This window comes from Filicampus tigris, chromosome 13, assembly GCF_054856515.1.
Source record: "Filicampus tigris isolate MCC_2025a chromosome 13, RoL_Ftig_1.0, whole genome shotgun sequence".
Lineage (NCBI taxonomy): Eukaryota > Metazoa > Chordata > Actinopteri > Syngnathiformes > Syngnathidae > Filicampus > Filicampus tigris.
The window spans coordinates 6,645,292-6,667,825 of record NC_141229.1 but is presented as its reverse complement, the minus strand read 5'-3'; the positions used below and the strand labels follow the sequence as shown (position 1 = coordinate 6,667,825).

The window sequence follows — 22,534 nt, the reverse complement described above, 5'->3', positions numbered from 1 at the left end:
CAAACACACGCACACACACACACACACACGCAACAAGGATGTTGAAGATGCTCCTTGTTAAATACACACATGCGCCCAATACTGAGCGAGCAATATATCTATAGTCTTATATTTAATATTTGGGGTGGATAATGCGCTTAATTATTTTCCGAAGAAATATTAAACATACTTGTAAAATATTTAAAGTGTGGCCACTATAGACCAACCAATCCAACGGATCAACATTCTGAATTCGGATATAGAATTATAGAGAAGTAAAAAGACATTTAAAGGAAAATGCCTTTTGAAAAAACTTGTGTCCACAATACACACTGACCAATACAGAGGCCCAACATGTAATGTTAAGGTGGGAGAATCACTTTTTCCCGCCCGCAAGAAGAAAGATTAAATGGAGTATTACCTTATTTACGGTCTGTGGTTTGTATTAGTAGTTTGTTTGGAGAGCACAAGATTAATGAAAGAGGAGCATCGAATGACTAGCAAATGTAACTGTGATGCTGCTCAGCCTTTTTTTTTTTTTTTTTTGTATTTTAGGAATTTGCTCCAGCAGCAGATGATGTATGTGATTATTATGCCCCAGTTCTGCGATTCCTTAAGTTGTGCACATTAAAAGTGACAGTCTCTGCCTCTGGTTAGAAATGATTATTACATCCACATGCAACAATATGCCAGCATTTCCATTTTTTTTTAGCAGCACCACAGACGACTCAGAAGAGATTAGCGTTTACTTTACATTTTAGTCTAGGTTTTTTTTTTTTTTTTTTTTGGGTGGGGGGAACTTGATCATAAATTGTACAGGGAGGGAATTCGTCGGAGTGGGAACTTTTAAGCACAGGGTCATTCATTTTTCAAATGTCGCTGTCCTCGGGGTCGCCTTTTCCGGGAAAAAAAAAAAAAACTGGGATGAATAATACACAGCTTGTATTTTTATGTTTCAGGATGTTGTCTTTTAATTCACATTTCTTATTGATGTTATGGATTTATCATTAGGGGTGTCAGGGGCCCAAAGGTTTTGAAGGTAAGATGGTAAGGGTGATATTGTTTCCATCCATTTCTATTTGGAATGCTTAAGGTTTGGAGGGGGTCTGTGCCTCTTTAGTATTTCTTCTTTACATTTTTGGAATTGTTTTTGTTGCTGTCACAATTTGAATGACCATTTACATATTTGAAATCATGACATAAAAAGGGATTATTATGGGCATTGAAATCTGGTTCAAAGGGCAAAAAATATGAACATATTTAATACACATTTTATTTTATTAGTATGCAGTATTTCATAGTATATACTGTATATATGTTATAGATTTTTTTTTTCCTTTTTAAGTTTTGTTTATTTTCCTGTGTTTATTGGTACTTTATTAGAAAGTTTTATTGTTTATTTTAGTTATTTAATGTTTGCTTTTTATATTAAGTCACAACTTAAATATCTTATCATATACATTTTTTATCCTACTAAATAATCCCTCCAGAGACAATTCGGCAACATTTGGTTTTTTTATTACTGCAATTTATAGTATCGTGAAGTCATTTTTTGTTCATGTGTTCAGTTTTACTATTACAATATTTTTGCATTTTATCCATTTAAAATCGCATTATTAATTCCCAGGAAAGATAATAACAATAGACATTATTCATATTAACTATTTTATTTTACTATTTTCAAATTATATTTACTGACATTGTTGTATCATCAATACACCAAATTCCTGTATAGTCATTTTATGGAATGAATACAGGCAATACTTGTGAAGCAGCTTTCCGCAGTACTGCCTACAAACAACAATTTACAGCTTTCTCAATCTTACTGCGATTCACTTCTGGAATTTGTGCTTTATTAAAATGAACATTTTGACTTTTGGGCAACAAAAGAAAACATGTTTGACAGTCGCTTTTTGGACAGTTTTGGGCCTCGTGTTTTCATGCAGCTGTACTGCCATCTGTCGAGACTAGCTGGTACTACATCCACTCCTGCGTGTTGACACCGCTGTCTTGTTGATATCATTCTTTGTTTTGTCCAAAAGCCGTCTTTTTAATCAACAATGCTGAACTGTATCTTTTTGTCTTTTTATGAGGGATGCTTAGAGTGGACATTTCATATTCCGTGCATTATTAACTACCGCAAATGCACACAAAAAACAAGAAAATGACATAAGGCTAGAGGAAAAGCGGGGAATAGAGATGGGAGACATCAGGGGGGGGGGGGAGGGTTGAGGGCTGCCGTTTCATCATCATTCAATCAGACAAACATGCCCCTCAAGCCCAAATGGCGAGACCCTCCACGATTCTCTCGAATTAGGGAGATTAGCAGCAAAGCGCATAATGTAGGATGATGGAATTTGTCATCATTTGCATTGTCCTGGAAAGATCGGGCTTGATAGAGCGATGCGTGGCGGTGCTTGTCATGTCCCCACGGGCAGGTCACACACGCGCGCGCGCACGCACAGAGCGAGCGAGGGAGGCTTGGCAGAAATGATTTTTGCGATATGTGCATCAGTCGTAAAAAGCCTCACAACCAATTTGTCAAAGGATCGGAGGTGGCGACAGTTGAAGGCAGCCAGGGCCATTTGCCTAACGCCATGAAAAAACTTGCCTTTCCATCAGTCTGGCCCCGGTTGTGTTTTAGCTGTATTTATTCCATATAGCAAGTAGGAGTGGGAATCACAGAATAACTCATGATGGAATATTACCGCCAGAGTTAGACGTTACCGTGATATATTTGAAGATAACCAAGAACGATGCATTGGGAATCAATATTTTTTCTAAAAATACCGGTTGTATTATGATAGAGATATTCGACATTGCGTCTGTGTGTGTAGCCAGCAGATGAACGAATGGCTGTTAGAGGACTACAGTTGTTTGTTTATATTCAAACTTCAGTTTGTAGCAAAGGTGAGTGACATCATCCCATGTTGTAATCGGAAGATTCTAATTTTAGAGTCTTGAGCCATGAATTCTTCTCCGTCATCGACGAACAACTTTACACAATATGGAGGAAAAAAAAAATACTGCACCTCCTGTATGCAAAATGCCAATGTGAAGGAATCTCTTGTTTTTTTTTTAATTAGAAAATCATTATTAATTTACAAATGCATTATTTTAACCTCATATAGTTTGACTTATCAATATTTGGTTCACTTGTTTCAATAATTGTATGTTCAAAAGTGCAAATTCTCATTGGGTCATCAACCATTTGGTCCTCCTCCGAATAGAAGCGGTATGTTACATTTGTACACAATACAGAGATCAACATTTGAAAATCCCAGCAGGAAATAAACAAGCCCACATTTGAGTGATGGCAAGAGAACGTGTTTGTTTATTCATGCCCGCCGGCGTTGGCGATGCGCCTCCCCTGAGCGTCTCGCTGTCAGACGACCCCCCCCCCTCCAACACACACACACACACACACCCCGACCTTGGTTGGAGACTGAGCGGCAGCCCTCTCCGACCAGCATAAAGTTGACCAGAGCTGACATGACAGTGTGTAACTCTCACTGTGTGCGTGCGGGTGTGTGTGCGTGTGTGTGTGGAGTGGTCACGTCAAGGGCAGACGTGAGGGCACGTTTGGTGGCTCGGGGGTGTTGGTTGCAGGAAGGCCTTTTGTCCCTGTCTGGTATGGACCAAATGTAGAAATGAGTCTCTTTTCGGTGAAAATGTTGCCTATGTTTGAATAGTTTCCTGATAAATGTGCATCCTGAGATGTGAGAAGGCTTGAAGAAATGTTTGAGCACTTCCCAGGGCCATTCATTTGGCAGTTTAAGTAACACAGATTTTGGCTGACATCACCACATACGGTACATGACAAACATGAAAACAATGCAAATACAGGGAATCCTCGCTAAATGGAGTTTTTGGGGGGACCTATCCTTGGTTATTCGCTGAAAAACCTGCATGTTGCCTGTTCTGTCCTGCGCCATTTGAAGACATCAAATTTTTCCTTTTTTTTTTTTTTTTAATCAGATGTGAGTAAACGTTTCTAGATAATTTTTTTTCCTCTTTCACATCAGGTTTTCATAATAACAAAAATAGTAATAGTAATACACAGTACATTATTAATATGAGATGCAATATAGTAATATATTTAGTCATATTTATGAAGTACGGGGTAGGTTCAGCAACAGGTGGAATATTTTTTTTTTGGAAACGTCATAGATATAAATTACGGTGCATGGTAAAATCAAGTATTGTGCAAGCATTCATAGGTCAAACACATGAACAAAAAGATGTTTTTGAAAAAAGTAAAGATATATTTTTTTTAATCAGCGTCAAATATACATTTAAGGACACATAAAGCCTTTACCATTTCCTGTTGACCAATGTTGTAAGGGCCTCTTCAAATGGCTTTGTTTCTTAATTGTTATTCATTTTAGGCCAAACAATTTTTTTGTTTGTTTTGAGAGCTTTTCTCTACTCAAAAACTTACCAAATTTTGCAGGTGTGTTCATCATGATGAAAATGTATTTGTTGGTTACAAAGCATGACCCCCTCATCAGTAGCGTCACATAATGTTTTGAAAATTCAGCCCCTGAAGGCAGTTTGATTTAGCAGCATGGAATTTGCTAAGATTGCCTTGCTTGTGTAGACCAACAAAAACGTTTCAAGAACCCCAGACACAGAACGTTAGCTATTTCGGTTGGGAACATTCTTCTAGACGCAAATAAGAAATGAATCAAGCATAACAATCAAGCATTAAAACTATGTTTTTTTTGTTTGTTTCATTTAGGAATGTCAGTAAATCATTCTAATCATATAAGAGTTTTTTTTTAATCAAAATATGATTTAGGTTGATGAAAATATGAATAGGCTTACATAATTGGCATTTTAATAACAGCACATCCTTACATCCCCTGATATAAAATATACTTTTTAAGAAAAATAGCTCTGCCTAATTTTTGATGGTCACTTTGGCCTACTTCACTACTGTATTTTAATGTTGGTACTTGAAGAGCTAAGTATTTTTGGAGATGGGAATTGGTGTAACCATTGCAATAGTGTACAACAATAATTTAAATAAAAAGTATTATAAGTGGTAATTACACTGCAATGAGCATGTAATTATATAACATGAGATCGGAATGAATAACACTACCCCTGTACTTACTTTGCATGTGTCCTTGCATTAAGTAACATTATGCCCATTTAATTAAACCTATTTTACACATTTTGCATGCTCGTTTTCCCGCTTAAATTATGTATGAGAACTCCGTGGGGACAAACGTGACCATTAGCATAGCTGAAAAGTGTGTTCGAGATGCTTTTCTTTCCGCCTGTCCTTGGACCCAGCCGGAGAACCTGACTGTTCATCAATAGCGGGTAATTTTATCCCAGTTCAGCTATCTTCCAAACTCGGCTAATGACACCGTGAGATGTTCCTCGGAAAGATGCGGCTCGGCCCCCAGAGGGCTTCTGAGACCAAATATAGTCCGGTGCTATCTGGTCATCTGTGGAAAAGTGTCTGACCAAAAAAATAAGTAAAGCCAATTAGAAACACCTCAGTCTGAAAGAACCCCATTAGTGCTCCACAGAGGCTCCCCAGGTGCATTTACATAAAGTCACTGTCCGTAGAGAGAGTCTTTGGTGACCTTTTAACAAGTCACAGATAAGCAAGAAGCAAAAATAAGACTTTAGTTAATACAAAGCAGGTAGGTGTGTCTCAGTTTTTCACATTGTCTACATCGCTGTCCCCAACCACACATATATATATATATATATATATATATATATATATATATATATATATATATATATATATATAGTGTTTTGTTTTTACTTATTCATGAATATAGTTTCAGTTTTAATTAGTTGAATAATAATACATCGGACAATTCTGTTTCGAAAGTGCAATTTGCGACTCGATTTTCCCATCAGAAGCCCACTAACCAATGCTAACATGAGTCATATTTGTTTAAGGATAAACAACATGGAAATGTGGTAATGATACACTCTGTTTGGGGAAAGTGTATTTAAGAAGCGACAACATAGCCACAGCAACCAGACTTTTTTTTTTTTATTGGTCCAATATGAGGGCTTCGTGTCATGGGTAGCAGTTTTTTAGCAGTATATCATGGTCAGAACATGTAGGCAATTGGCTAAATATACAGCAGCAAAGCAATAAAGTACAAGCTGCTGGTGCCATGTGGACACAAGTAACGTCATGGCAGTTGAAGATCGTCATTCATCACTGCTACAGTGCTACCTTCAAGTTCCAAAGTTCGTCAGTAGACATTTCACCCATCGGCAAAGAAACTGTGCACACTTGTTCCGGAAAGAAGGGCGCTGGGAAGAGATCAAGGCGAAGCAGTGTTTCAGTGTCACGATAGTTTGTCAGAAACAAAAAAAAAAAGCCAAGGAAAAAGCAAAACATGCTTGTGGTTTTCATGGTTATTGCTGCTCACTGACTGTCTCGTGGAATATTAACCCTTTCATGCATAGTGGTCACTACAGTGGACAGCTATTTAAAAGTTGCTTTCGCCTGTATTAATTAATCTAAATTTTAAAAAAATATTTTGAACCCTTTCATGCATTAATTACGATTTTATGTTATTATTTAAAATATAAATATATTTTTTTAGATGTATTAATATAGGCGAAAGCAACTTTTAAATAGCTGGCCACCGTAGTGACCACTTTGCATGAAAGGGTTAAGGTCGTTGTCGGTAGTTTTAATTCATTGATCGTCGTGTTGTCACGATACTAACGTTTTGACTTTTGGTACTATACTTGTTTAAAGTACGTCCATATATGCACGCGTAACAAAGACGCACCACCTGAAGGCACACAACCGCCGCATAACATCTTGTTGGACTTCAGCTCAGTGAGCACCAATATCGATCGACTACAAATAAAAGACATTAAAATGCCCGTATGGGTGCAGTGCACATGCGGTAATGCGCCGCATCCTGACTTGTCTCCGCGGGCCATTTAGACAGCTAAGATGAGCGTTTGAAAACTACTTACCTTGTTATAGAAAGTTTAATGTCATGTGCGATTGTTTGCCCCCTCATGAATATTAAGGAGGGGCTCCTATTAAAAATGCATGCGGCGTCAGGGGTTGTTGATCACGTCGGGAACGCCCATGCAAATTGGACTGTCTTCCCTGTCAGGGCCCGAGATGAATAATGTAGCCTTGTGTGTGTGTGTGTGTGTGCGTGCGTGTGTGTTTTGTGTATATGCGGCGGCACACCGCATTGACAGTCAATTAACAAGTTTGATCGGTGTGTGAAGTCATTCTTTTGAACTGTTAATTTTATGTAAATAGTATTCGCCCATGTCGACCCCCCTATCCCCCCCAATTCCACCTCCCACAAAGAGTAACCAGAGCGTCGTCGTCAATAATTGATCATCACACACCTGCTTGGATGCAGCGATGGGAGTCTGCCTTTAACAGCCGAGGGAGCCCTCTGTTAGCACCTTTTGATATTCAAATTGACTAAATGGTCGCCAAGCTTTTGTGAATTCCAAATAGAGTGAACTCATGTCACGGGGACGAGCTTTCAAAAAGCCGGACAGTCGTCCCAACCAGAAGGGGGCGAGCATGCTTTCTTTTTCCTGTGATCACATTTGATGGCTTCTAAATGGGATGCCAATGGCAATGTGTTGGAATTTGAGATTTGAAATAAGTGGTTTTGCATCGCAGTTTGCGAGCGTTTCACGTCTCATTAAAACACATGATGGATCTAAACTGAGAATCAACTGCCGAAATGTCCCAAAAAGCTTCGCTGGGCTGGATTCACGCATGTCGCTCACGTCACCGCGGTTGGTTTTGAGGCTGAGCAAGCTCGGTGCTACGTACGTATTTCGAACTAGCTAGCTAGCTAGCAACCAGCTTCGTCCGGGTGACCAAACGCGTTGCTCCAAAGTCACTAATCATCGCTTCTGTGGCGGTGAATAAGCTACACTTCTGTTCGGACAAGTATTGTTCTAATGAAGGGATGATGAGGAAAGACGGAGAAGCCATGCAAATTGCTATGATCAACTAAAATTAACATATAATCGCGAGACACCAGAATGAAGTGCTTAGTTGAGTACACTTCACAAAAGTCTGACTGGAACCGATGTGTCTGGACTCTGGAGAGAAAATCTAATGGCCAAACAGAACCGGAAACCGGAAATGGTGTATGTTAGCCAGGAGGAGTGGCCTATAAGCTTGAACGTTTTAATACAAATAATATGAATATTTAGAATGTAATTAATGTTATTTTCACGATATAGTCTTGAGCTTTGATTGTGACTTTTGAGTTTTGAGAGCTTAGCTAATACACCGCACAACGCATTCAGAAAAACTATGCTTAAAATGAAATGTGTTGTTTTTTTAAATTGCCCCACTCAAATTTTTTCTAGACAAAACAATGCAGTTTTCCGCACACACACAGTGTGCGTCAGGAATTGAGCTACATATCAAATTTTGACTTTGGTATCTCACTACAGTCCCATTGGTAATGCTAACACGTATCCACGTAGCATTTTCATGTAAAAATGGATGATGCACTTTTCAGAAGCGTCGCCCCTGATTATAAGCGGTTTAGAGAACGGATGGATAATCTCGGTCCTGTGAAGTTGGGACACAACCATTATTTTACCATGATCATATTCAGCATTTTTCTGTGTAAGTAACGCAGCTTGTGTTTATCAATTGATCCGGATCTTATCTCGATCCTCCTCGGCGGGCTTCACTTAGGCACCCCGGCTCCCTGCATAGCCCAGCAATTATCACCAACTGATATTTGCATTGACCACACGCGAGCATCCGAAAGCCTCGCCACTGACCCCCCACGCGGGGTCTCTAAAGACCTGACCTCTTTAATACCACCCCTCATCCGCGCACGTCTCTACGCATTAAACAGATAGATCCAAGCCCAACTTTTGTTATGCCAGACCCAACCCTCCCCCTGCCCCAACCAGCAGAGGTATTTAACAGAGAATTAGCTAATTATCACATGCTTAATTATGCTTATAAATAACACTGGCGTTGCTGGGAAGCTATTGGCAGGTTTTGTGTGAAGTGTGAAATGAAAACTGTTGGCGATAAGAAGCTGAAAATCAGGAGGTGGGACTGTTGATTAATGCACCGCTAACCAAGGGATATTCATAATGAATGTTAATTTGATGTTGCATATTACTGATTAAAATGTTTTGCGTTTTTTTTTAAACACCAAAGTAGTTTTTGAGTTTGCCCACTTTTTAGAATTAAAAAATGCTGTGGTTAACTCATGTAGTTTAACTCTGACAAAGTATGGTTATTGTAACTGTTTCATTCAATTTGGAAAAAAAAGTATAACAAATCAATGTATAGATTTATAGATGTATAGTTGAAATTAGTAATAAAATACAATCAATGAAAAAATGATTTCATTTCTCTCGATAGATACATAGCTAGATGGATCCAGAGGTGCACACATCCTATCCTATCTTATCCTATCCTATTCTCGTATAACAATTGTTACAGCCAACCTGAGTTCAAAACACTGTACATTTCAGGTGTGACATTATTTATGAAAATACGTGAGTAATTGAGGTAATGACAGCTCTCCTATACTGGTTGTCTTCTCCAGGTAGATGACGCAGTGTTCTGTGCGGGCCAGATCGCACTGGTCCCCTGCACCATGCAGCTGGTGGAGGCAGGTACCCGCACGCAGGCCAGCCTGTCTTTTAGCCACGCCCAGAAGGTTCTGGAGGCCACGATCAGCAGCTTGACTCTGGCCCATGTGGTACAGGCCCACTGCTATGTCACCAGACGTCAAGACGTCGCCATCATCCAGGCCGCATGGAAACGCATGTTTGAGGTTACGGACGGAGATCAGGTCAGTAGGTAGTAGTTAATCGATAGCAGGCGACTTGAGTACGGTTGAATGCAAAGAGTTAAGTGAATTTCTCTACGGTGAATGTCCCAAGACTTTTGTCCTTATTTGCAAGCAAGAACAGAAAAGTTAAGCATGTTTAATGGATATCTTTCCACAGTAAAATACTGAAATTGTGTGTGTGTTTGGGGGTGGGGGGAGGTTGAATTATTGAAATCTTGAATTTTACATGAAAAAAACAACAACACTTTTTGTGTTTGTATCCAGAGTTTAAAACATGTACTGCTTTATATTTCTTTAAAATTTCATATGAATGAAATACAATTTCACATCTAAAAATGTATTAATCAGAAACTTCACAAATCTTGGTTTTAATTCTAAACATTATTATATGTATTTTGAAAAATAAGTATGTGAAAAATACATGTTTATACTTTAAAACATCTATTAATTTCAAAATACAAAAAGTAAATACATTTGTAAATTTAAAAACCTAATACATTGTTATTATGACTAAAATTATCAAACAAATACTTTCACTTAGTTTAACATAGCATAAACATCAAAAAGTCAAGTTGAAAAATGTATACATTTGTGTAATAATTAATTCAATAAATACTAGTTCAGCAATAAACGGGGCCTGTTAAGGAAGTTATGTTAATTGGATCAATACAGTGGTGCCTTGAAATACAAGCAATCATTTGGAAGATTTGTTAGAGCAACAATTTGAGATACACATGTAGACAGATAATACAGCAATACTCACAGGCATGTATTCTTTATCCTCTGGCAAAAACGAGTAATGTACCTGCAGTTTTCAGAGTCACTTACAGTAATGTAGTTGTGCAACTCTTCTTATTTGTTTGTCTGCATGACTTTGCTGTATTGCCCCCTTGTGTCCAAGTTGCACACACAATACAATGCACAGTTATTTATTTCTATTAATTATAATGACTGTATGTTATTTATATACAAATACAGATAGTATTTTACAATTAGATTGAATTACATTAATGAATTATTTTATAATTCGATTGAATTACACAGTACCTTTCAAAGTTAGAGGGGCCAACTCACTTGCTGGTGGTGTAGTAGTGAGGTGTCCCTAAACTTTTGTTAAAAAATTTGTGAAGGAGAAATAGGTAAAAGTTCTCTGTGCTCCCAACCCCCCCCAACCGCCCCTCCCCCGAGGGCCGCTCACTGCGACTGATATTTCCCGCTGCCGTTACTCATGAAAACTTGATGATGTGGGAAGCGCCGGCGTCTTTGATAATGTGCAGCTTGGCGCAGAGGCAGATGTCTTCCTCAGAGCCTCCCTAATCCTTTGCACCCCCCGACCATTTTGGATCTGAGTTCAACTCTCAGAGCAGCTTATCCACCCCCCCCCCCCTCCAACCCTCTTTTCCTGCCACCACCCTCCGTTCCGCCGCCCTGGCTTACAACCACTTGCTCCGTGCGTCTAACCCCAGCGCCAGTCTCTTCCCTGGCAGCCTCTCTCCGCCCACTGTAATCTGTCTCGCGGTGGGAATAGGCCCCAAGGAGGCACGGAGAGAGGCAGGAGTACACATCCAACATGTGGCTCTGTCGGCGCGGGCGGGTGGGGGGGGGCACAGGGCGGTTAAAAGCCGAGGCAAAGAGGATGTCAACTTTGTGTCACTTCCTGGAAAGCCATGCGGTAATTCTCGCTGTTTTTGCCCGTTTCGAGGCTTTTTTTTTAAAGGGTTCAATATTCAGATTTTACAAGCCGCTGTGATTTTTGACGTTTTGTAACGCCATAGGATAAGAAATATGTAAAGCACTGACAACATGCCACTGCTTAGGAATGCAAACTGGGTCAGATCATGAGAGACACAAAGTTGAAACTTCTCCATCTACAGTTCAAGTTTTCAATGTGTTTTTCTCACGGAAAATAATGTAAAGTGCATTGCCGTACTAAACTTTCATTAACAGACAATGTTTTAGCCACTATAGCCAATCAGCAGCATTAAGTGCTTTAATGCCGACTCCTTCAATTTCTGTGAGCGCTTCACATTATACAATTCTAAAAAAAGAATGAGGAATGAAATAAGTGAAAATATTGTTATACCAACATTGCTGCTTTGTCACTAAACAAAAAGACTATCCAGCATTATGAAGTGCTTTAATGTGGACTATTTCCACTTTAGTGACGTTTGAAACAGGAATTAGGAATAGTGAAAAGCGAATGTAAAATTTAACCAGCCTAATTGGGCTGCTTCTTGATTTAAAAAACAAAATAAACATCCAGCTTTAATGTGGAGTCTTTCAATTTCAATAAGCGTTACACGCTTGACCATTTCAAAGAGGAATGAAGACTTCTAACATAATTCATCAATGATAATTGGAGCATACTCACTGGCTTTAATGTGGACTTTTTCAATATCAGTGAGAACTCAATATTTGAATATTTTCAGATGGAATAAGGGATTTCAAAATGAATTTACCTTTCTGGTGCTGTCGCAGTGGGCTAGTTTGTCAAAAAAAAAGCACCTTGATGTTTTCTTCCAACTCATTCCATTTGAGTGAAGTTTTGCAAAGAATGATAAGTTTAAAAGTGAATTTACCTTTATATAACCAAATTTGAGCCAGCGTCTGTGGAAAGCTTTGTCTGAAAAAGACCATCTCGCTTTAATGCTAATGCAGACTCAGACTTTGGACTAAAGTGAGCGCTTCCTGTTTAGTATTTTATAACAGAAATAAGGAATGTCAATCAGAAGTCACCTTCTTACATCTAAGTTTGAGACCTGGGCTGCTTTGTCATTTAAAGGGCATCCAACAGTGTTTTAAAGTGGACTCATTTCAGTCAAGTTTTAGTATTTTGAACAAGAATGAGGAATTTCGACAAGAATCAAATTTTATTCAGCAAACCATATTTAAAGCTTTCTTGTTGGCTAAGTTCTCATTTAAAGGCCATTCAGCATCATGAGGTGCTTTAATGTGTATTTTTCTTCATTTCTGTGAAGTTTTACCATTTTGAACAAGAATGAGGAATTTCATAAGGATTTCGCCTTTTCCATATTCATCATTAAAAAAAAAACAAGAAATAAACTGACTTTAAATTTTAGTGAGCTCTCCAGGTTTGACCATTTTTGAAGCGGAACGAGTATTTGGAAAGGGAAATTCACCTTTTTTTATACAACTGCTACCTAAAAAAAGCTAAAGAAAAGGTTAAAAAGTGCAGCACTTGATGGTTCTCGAGTTCTCACTTGGCCTACGATTACATTCCAATCCAAAGTTTGGTGCTCGAGGCGTAGTTTTTCCTTGAAATGTTGGTTCAAATTGTACAAATACAAATCTGACGACTTTAGCACTTCCGCTTCTATTCCAAATCTGTTTACGTGCTCTTTAATGGCACTCCATGTGGCTATTTTGTCCAAATATTCGCACAGCTGCTCACCATTGGCCTGCTCTAAACGGCTACAAGGCCTCTCGTGTGTTCCACGCAAACATCCTGGCTCACGCCAGGCGAGTGGAAAGGGACGCAATGGCAGACTGACAGCGGCACTACAGCTAGGACGGCGTCCCGCTGAGCAGGAAATGTAGGGGAACTGGCTAAGCGGCGCAGTCCCATCAGCTCCCCGCTGCTCGGCTGCCTTTACACCGCTTCCTTATTACCGTGTTTACCGTTCGGCTTTCACGCCTCTCTTTCTGTCGCGCGCCCGGAACGGCAGTTAGTGGGGAGAAGGAAAACAAACATGAAGAGAGAGGTGGGTCACACGCCTTAAGTGCTGCCCTGCAGGGATTGCGGCTGCACGCCCTGCAAGTGAATGACGAAGGAATACAGACATGAAGTCTGCCATGCTCAAAGTTGGTGTTAAAAGTAAAATACGTAGAAAATCAAATATGTAAATAAATGATTTCAGTGTCATCACTTAGTAAAAAGGCTACAGCGTAAATAGGCCCTGTAATTTTTTCGCACATTTGTAATGATATGCAGGACCAACAGTACCTTAATAATATTACAATTTTGAGTTAGTTGATTTTTGTGAAAAAATGTACAAAATTAGTTCTTGCACTGAATGTTGTTTTCTTGTTTAGCAGTTTTGTGCCATCCTTGAATGTTAATTTTGATCCAAGAGATTCCTTTCCACAGTAAAAAACAACCAAAAAAAATACCATATGTACTCTCTAACTTAAAGTACTAACCCAGTCTAAATGACACATACAAACTTGTCTGTCAACAGAGATGTTTTACTTCAATATACCTCATGGACAAGTATAACATTTTTTTAAAGAAGAGGTTAGATTCGGCTGGGAAAAAAAGAATCAAAACTTGAATAAAGTAAGTGTGGAATTTCTGCATCCAAGTTGGTAGAGCAAGTCCAAAATTAATACTGGACAAATGATGTAAAAATGTGCCATTTGACTAAAATGTGTTTACCAAAAATGCTCCTGGGTCCGGGCAACATGATAGCCTAGTGGTTAGCAATAAAAACTTCTTTCAGACTGTGATGTACAACAAAATAAATGTGTTCACTTTCTCCGTGGGCACCAATACCAAATGACCCATTGGGAACTGCTGCTGAGGAAGTCGAAGTTTCTCCACCACGCAAACTTTCCGCATTTTCCGCCGCTGCAACTTTCACTCTGTGCTTTACATGAATAAAAGAACAAACGTGAGGCTGACGTGAGCTTGTCCGACAGCTTAAAAAGTCAGCAAGTCGCGTGTCACGACCAAGTCCCGGAGCGCCGCGCCGCTCTCCTGGTGGACCGGGCCAGGCTGGGTATCCCAGAGGCCTGCAGGGTGGCCTTTAAGCCTGGCTGAGCAAGGGTCCGCACACATGCCCCCCCCCCCCCCCCCAATGCACCCCTTCAGTCCTGTCACATCCTTCCGCATTCGCCCGCTCTCTTTCGTGTTCAATCGCTATTGACAAGGAATAGCTAGAAGTGCTAATGTAACATTTATCAAAGCGTGGGCCGTGTATATGCGCTGTCACTTGACATGAGAGCCGCCTTATCATCAGAATTGATTAAGTGTTGAGACCATCCTGAAAAATCTAATTCAATTCAACTATGTGATGAAAGTTGTGTGTTTTTACAAACAAAAGTCATGTTTATTTTGATTTTAGTGGTAAAAAGTCAGATTAAAGTCCTAAATTTATAAGAATAAAGTTTAGTTGGAAAAAAGTAGAGCATTTTTAAAAGAAAAAAATTGTATAGGTTCCAATATTAGCCATAGCTAGGGATGTCCGATAGTACTTTTTTAAAACCGATTGATTGATACATATAGTCCTCTTGATTCTGTATATTACATTTCATTGAAAACAATGACCAAAAAAATTGTGAGGAAAGACTCTTATTTTTAACGCAGATAATGAGCACTGATGTGTTAATCTGGCTCAGTGTAGCGTCAGTTATTGCAGAAGTGGCCTTACTCTGTGTCACATTTTTCCGCTTAAAGCGGAAGTCAACCCAAACATATTTTTTTCAAGAATATGTTCCCAGCAGGCCCACTAGTTGAAACACGGCATTCTGATCAATTTTGCGTTTGTGGAATATAAATTAGGGTGGCACGGTGTTCGACCGATTAGCACGTCCGCCTCACAGTTCAGAGGTCGTGGGTTCGATCCCGGCTCCGGCCTCCCTGTGTGGAGTTTGCATGTTCTCCCCGTGCCTGAGTGGATTTTCCCCGGGTACTCCGGTTTCCTCTCACATTCCAAAAACATGCATGGTAGGTTGATTGGACGCTCTAATTTGCCCCTAGGTTTGATTGTGAGTGCGGCTGTTTGTCTCTGTGTGCCCTGCGATTGGCCACAACCAATTCGGGGAGTCCCCCGCCTACTGCCCGAAGACAGCTGGGATAGGCTCCAGCACTACCCGCGACCCTCGTGAGGATAAGCGGTGTAGATAATGGATGGTTGGTTGGAATATAAGTTAAGCAGCAAAATGCACTTGTTTTTAGCCATCTCTGGGGGCGGCCATTTTGTCTTCTGTCGACTGAAAATGACAATCGATATCTTAAAATAAACCCGATAGCGATACCTGGTATAGGACGTTGCCCATCCCTCGTCATAACTTTTCGGGATTAAGATCGTATAGTTTACAATATCTTTTTTTCCAATCGAGTTGTATAATTTTAAAAATAGTGCAAAATGTTATGAGATTTTTTACAAATATTTTTTAGATTAAAATCTTGATTTTGGGGCCTGGGGGCACACCAAATGTTTTCTGCTTCCTGGTGACAGAAAATAACTGGTAAGAGCTGCACTTTTGACACAAATGTAAAAAATTATAATTAGTTTTTGAAGAGAGGCTAGTCTGCATACTGGTTACGAACCAGGTGACCTTGAGCAAGACATCATAACCACCACCACCTCAGCTCAGGTGGTGCAGAACAAAATAATGGCATTTCCAAACATTTCGATGGGGAAAAAATGATTTGACCACTGTATTAATTAAATCTCAAAAATATACCACTTTATTTTTGTAACATTAGGACATTTACTGTATCTCGAAACATAACAAAAACATGCAATTTTAATCATTCTTAAAAATATAGAATTTTTCTTTTAACAATATAACCTTTTTTTCTCAAATATTGGACTTGTAGCCCTTTTTTTTTCTTTTCAGTGTAGCTCTCATACTTCTTTATAAATTTGCAATTAAGAGTTTGAGAAAGTTTTATCTGAAGGTGACCGACTGATCCTGAAAGGACAAAGAGTTTCTCATCGTCTTGTGCTGCTCTTTTCGATTATTTCTTTTTCGTGTGTGGGTGTCGAGCGAGCGTCCAAGTAAAAAAAACGAGAGTAACCTGTTATTATTCCACACTTACAGAGTGCCGTGTAAGTGGATGAAAATTGATCCAGCAAATTGAAAAGGGGGTTAAGTGTTTTCACCCTATCGACTTTGGCTGAAATGGCGCTTATATAAAACGCTCATTTCTGTCCCATTAGCGGATGATGCCAGCGCCAAGTATTATTAGAGGGGGCCGTGCTGAATACTTTTTGTTCGGGCTAATGGCCGCCGCTCTGTTGGGGTAGAAAAGAGATAAAAAGTGAGGCCACGGAGTGATCCTGGCGGAAAGGTGAAAAGTCGACATGAGTAGGACCTGTCATGTTAGTATTTTGTTTATGGTGGCTGAAAGCATTATGGATCTGTTGGCAGTTGTTTGCACACTATCATTACCCGGGGTCACCTCACAATCTGCGGGTAATGGGCGGCCTGTCACAGCTGTCTCGTAAAGAGACGGTTAGTCCGTCTATGTGTGGTCCAGTTTTATATCTGTGTGGCCTTGCTTGAAATTTGGTGGCGACTCGACTTTTTTTTTTTCCACAGTGACTTAGGACTTGCTTGAGACTTGATGGTTACGACTCAAGACTTACTTGTGACTTGCTCATATGTGACTTACTCCCACCTCTGGAAAAATGCCATAGACCGGCTAACAAAACTAGCATTGTTGCTGATGTAGTTACTGTATAAACCTTATCAACGTGCTAGTTTTTTTTGTTTTTGTTTTTTATGAAGAAATAACATTTCTCTATGGGTTTTTATTTGGCCTTTGCCATTGTAGTATTACCTTTCACTTGGGGTGTGCATCTCTCCAATAAAAGACGATTCAATATATCGATACATGGCGTGTGAACGAGGGGTGCCTATCTCTCTAATAAGAGACAGTTTGATATGTATCGTAATGATAAACGGGGTGTGACATGATAAAACGGTACATTTTAAAGTGAAACTATTATGTTTGATTCGATGCGTTCACATCTTTTGAGTCAAAATTGATTCTAATCAATTACTGTTCATTGTTAACATTATTTTTTTGACGTGTGTTTTTAATGTTAAAATAATACATTGCTTGTAGTCAAGGTTTTATGAAGCTGACAGTTTGGAACTAACGATGAGCCAGTTATTCCTACTGTAAAAATGATATATGATATACATAGTATTTTGGAGGCATTATTTTTTTTGTATTGTGCATCATTGAACAATTTGCATCCCATTTGTCTATATTACAGGAGTTGCTTCTTGGGCCTGACAACACAACCCCTCCATTAGTGGCGGTGGTCGTGCTCGCTTTACCCAAAGGCGCCGCCGTCGAGCTCCACGTCAAAGCTATCCGGGATGACCCCGGCCAAAGGACTTCCTGTCACGTGACCAAAACTTTGCAACACTGCCGCGTTGAGTGCAACACTCTAACATCTGGCGACCGAAGCGCTGCCTCACTGTCCCTACGCCTGACCGTGGCCGACCCAGAGGTCACGGAGGATGTGAGCGAGGTCACGGGTGCAATCTGCACCGCGTTTGAAAAAGCACGAAAGAAGACGGAGGCTGAGCTAGTGCCGCTATGTGCCCGAGTGTTCTACAAATGCCACCACACGCTGGCAAAGCAAGTCTCTGAAGGTTTGTGTTCACAGAAATCAAGTCACACTGTGCTAATAAGATCATATTTATCCATGATGCGTCACACCAGAAGAAAAAAAATCTTCAACTAGAAGTGACGCTTTCATGAGTTCTCTATGCTGTAATTAAGATCCTACGTTCTGTGGAACTGCCTATCCACTGACCAAAACGAAGCAGAAGTTGTTTTTTCCCCCAAATTGCAGCCTGTGCCATTTTAAAATTGCATTCGACTACATTGCGATGTTGATTGGAATTCAATTAATTGTTCATTCCTTGTGGTCGCTCCACATTGTTGTTTACATTGCTTATAACGGTCATTTTAAGTCAAACCCTCAAAACAAAATGCGGTTTCTTCTAAGTTGTGTATCCGATGCAGAGGTAAATACCTAGAAACTTGTCTCATATTAATCTTTTAAAAAAATTTTTTAAAAACAATCGAATTGGCCTCTGTGTTCCAATGCTTTTGGAAGCATGTAAATACAGATTACCGTGTTACTGGTTAACTGGAGCAAAGTCAACACTTTGATTATGCTGCTTCCCCTTCAAACAGACCCTGACTCATCATGGAGGAGCTGGAATTGGCTGGCACGCACATGAAGCCAAGCCCCCGTGCTCCCCCGCAATCCCCTCAAACCTCACCCTTGGGCATCTTTATGGGTCACAGCCCACTCTCATTGGGGCGATGAATCCGAAAAGTCAAAAGGGGGAAAAAGTAACACCTCTGGCGTCGGCGCTCGCAGTGTCACGAGGTGCAGCTGTCAGAGCACAGGCGACGCAAAATGTAAACTCCCCTTCCCCCTTTGCATTATTTGCGTGAGGATTCACAGCTGATAGACGTGGCATATGCTTCGAATGAAACCTTTAAATATCTTGTCTCAACTTGTTACTTACGATCCAAAGCCTCCCTATGTCTCGGAGACGGACCCCCCCTGTTTAACTTTTACAGAGGAGGGCAGAGATATTATAACCATGCGGCATTTTTTGGACCATTTAAACTCAAACCTCACACGTATTACTGAAAGAGGAAGTCAACGCAAAAAATTTTTTTCAAGAATATGTTCTATGCAAGCCCACTAGCTGAAATAAGGCGTTCTGATAGATATTGCGTTTGTGGAATAAGAGTTAAGCCACACTTTTTTAGCCCTCTCCGGGGGCGGCCATTTTGTGACTTCTGTCGACTGAAAATGACATCACAACTGCTCAGGTAACGACCAATCACGGCTGACCTGTTTTCTGAAGCTGAGCTATGCTAACACACCGCTTTGTTAGCATAAAAGTTGAGCTCCAGACCGCTCTTGAAACAACAACATGCTATCTATGCTATCTATCTATGGGCTGTTTTTTGACTCCATCTCCGAAAAGGCACTATAAGACAGTTTTTGTGTGCACTTTTAGGAGTTTGTACTTATTTACTTTTACCAAAGTACTGGAGTTCAATCAGTACGTTTACTTTAACCACAATTTTTAAAGTATCTGTACTTACAGCACAGAGCGTGATTACATTCGTCACCTCTGGAAGTAGAACATAAAAATGAATGGTGAAGAGGTCTTTTTTTTCGTGCCCCTCAGCATCTTTACTCATCCCCCACTAAATGAACAATGTTCATTGGCCAACACTTGCTATAATCGCCAGTTCATTTGACTAATTTGATCCATTTGGGAGGCAGCGTAGCACAACTAAAAACTCACGCGGCTCTGGGCCTCGGCCACTCCTTTAAAAGCCCAATGAGCCCCGAAGGTATCCGCTATTAATCATGGTAATCCTCCAGTTCAACTGCAGCCTTAATATATCAAGAAATGCTCATGCGTTGCTTTTGGGTCGCTTGTCCCATGGCTAACATGACATACAGTGTTGCACAATGGCAGAATTTACAAGACTGTGCCATAGGTGGTATGCCCAGCTTTGGTATTTTTAAAGGTAATGCGAGATGAGTTTGGCGTGATATGAAAGTGTCATCGGGGTATAGTTACGTTTTAAACTGTTAACGTAGGTGATTGAAAAACATTTTGGGGGGTGTCAGTTACTCAAGTTTTTTTCGCTGTCGGCAGCGAGGCAAGGCAAGGCAACTTCAGGCAATTTGTGCTTCACACAAGCAAAGACAACACCTAGAACCATTTACAAAGACAGCAGACATTCAGAAGCAAAGCATAGAAAACAAAAGTAGCTTTGCAAAAATGACCGTATTAAACCTTAAAAGCATTTAAAAGTAAAGTAAAAAAAAACGAGTAAGGTTTTAAAATAACGAAAAGGGAAAAAACTATTTAAAACATGATTAGAAGACCTTAATCAAAGGTATGGGGGGGGGAAAAAGCAACGTTTTTAATCTGAATTTAAAAGCATTTACACTCGGGGCGGGATAACAGCTAAATGCAGCTTCACTTTGTTTACTCTGGGCTCCACTAATCGGTCCAAGTTTGCAGATCTCAAAGCCCTACTGGGTTTATATTCAATCAGCCTCTCTTTAATGTATTTGGGACCCAAACCATTCAGTGATTTATAGACCAGTAGCAGAATTTTAACATCTATTCTACATCTGATTGGGAGCCAGTGACTGGGGAAATATGATCAAATCTCTTGCTTCTTATCCGAACCAAGGCTCGATCCTTATCCTTTGCGGTCATGGACATATAGTCAAGTGGCCTATCAATAGTTACAGTACCTGGTGTGCATCCTTTTGAAAGAAATGAGCCAACCGTGAGACAGATACACTTGTGGCCAATTAGCGTTACAGATCTGGACTGGACTGTGATCCCGGCGGACCTCTGCTAAATAGACGAGTTGTCATCGAGACATTTGCTCCATGAATTCTCATATGTCCGCTTTCCATCTGTAGTCCGGCCACACACACACACACACACACACACCCACGTCAAAGACAACAACTGTGTCTAATAAAGACAGAACCCCCTCCTGTTCACACACGTTGGCTTGTCTGCATGTGGAATTCAATCCTTTAAAACATATGTCTACATTGCAATGAATGTAAAAGAGGTTTAAGAATATCAATAATTTGCGAATGGCTCCTGGTCACGGGGTTAAGTGCGGCCCCATTGGGAGCGACGCTCTAATGTCAACCTCCTTCCTCCGCCAGGACTCGACGACGCTCTGAAAAAACTCCTCGGCGACTCCAGTCCGTCTGTGGCCCTGGTCCCGGTCCTGGACTTGCCCGATTCCAACATCCTGCACCTGTCCTGCTGGCTCAGCTCGTAGAACCCGAACCTGGATCGGCAGTCGTACTCTGGCCACGCACAATTCTGGACTTCGACTATCCGAACCTCGGTTTCCAAAAGGATGATCGTAGGATTGGGTGACGGATTTACACCAGTATGCCATTGGTATTAAGGCCATAGAATACTGTTGGGGCCAGAAGTAGCCTACTGGAACAATGACTTGAGTTTTTAGAATTTTTACCTTCATACATATGAATTGATTAAAATGTCATATGAAGAGGCTGTCATGAATGGAGGACCCTTGTAAGTCACCCCTGTACCCTCCTATCTTTGACTTCAAAGTCTGTGGTTAATAGGTCTTCTGCTTTTTGCGCCATAGTTTTAAACCCAAGACATAGTGCGACAATGTCTAGTATCTGGTAAGCCAGGATTCTAAGCGTGTGAAGTTGATACGGTGTCGGTGCGCTTGGGTCTCCATTTTTCGGCCGTGTCTGTTTCTTTGCTGCACTGTAATCATGTCACCATGCCATGGCATCCCTGTCTTTCTAGCACTTGTCATTTGTGAGCGGATCTGGCTCACCACAGCTCTAGGTACTACATTGGCAGCGCCCGGACGACAGACAGCACATCCAACAGAAGTAGCGGCTGATTAATTTCGAGATTGACGACAGCGAGAGATTTTGAGATGGGTTTAACGTGGGCGAAATGTGGGATTTTAGCATTTTCAACAATAGAAATGTTAGCTTCAAATAAAATATAGCATAGCCATAAATCCTTCACTTGTATCACAGTACCTCCTAATTGTAAGCAAAGCAAGGGTTTTACATTGAAACTACTTAACATCAAAACCTGAGTGAGAAGGCACCAGGCTACTACCTGTTCTGTAGCTTAGCAACCACTGCCAACTAAGGACAGGCGTCAAATTCACTTTCCAAGGGTTCAAATTGGCGTTTGTTTACATGACGCAAACATTTGAAAACAGATTTCAGGGTGGACGTTTTTGCAAAACAACGCGGTAATTCTTTTAGTCAAGACAAAGGCTCCACCGAAGCATTCTGTAATACCTCTTTGTTTTCAGATAGCACACTAGCTAACAACACCTATGCAGTTGTACAGCAACAGATTTACTGTGTGTTCTACCAGTGTGTGCCTGTAAAGGTGACTGTCTCTCCCTCTCGTGCTCCACGGGACTGGAGGTGTGTTATTAT

General features: G+C 40.4%; 1 protein-coding gene across 1 annotated transcript in view; it reads left to right on the top strand.

Annotated features, from left to right (window-relative positions):
* Positions 1-22,103, top strand: part of dph6 (diphthamine biosynthesis 6) — a 66,874-nt gene extending 44,771 nt beyond the window's left edge. The window contains exons 13-15 of the mRNA XM_086050542.1: positions 9,549-9,797; positions 17,771-18,155; positions 21,248-22,103. Of these exons, the coding sequence (XP_085906668.1) occupies positions 9,549-9,797; positions 17,771-18,155; positions 21,248-21,366 (753 nt within the window). The 3' untranslated portion in view covers positions 21,367-22,103. The remainder of the gene's footprint in view (positions 1-9,548; positions 9,798-17,770; positions 18,156-21,247) is intronic.
* Positions 22,104-22,534: the final 431 nt, after the last annotated feature.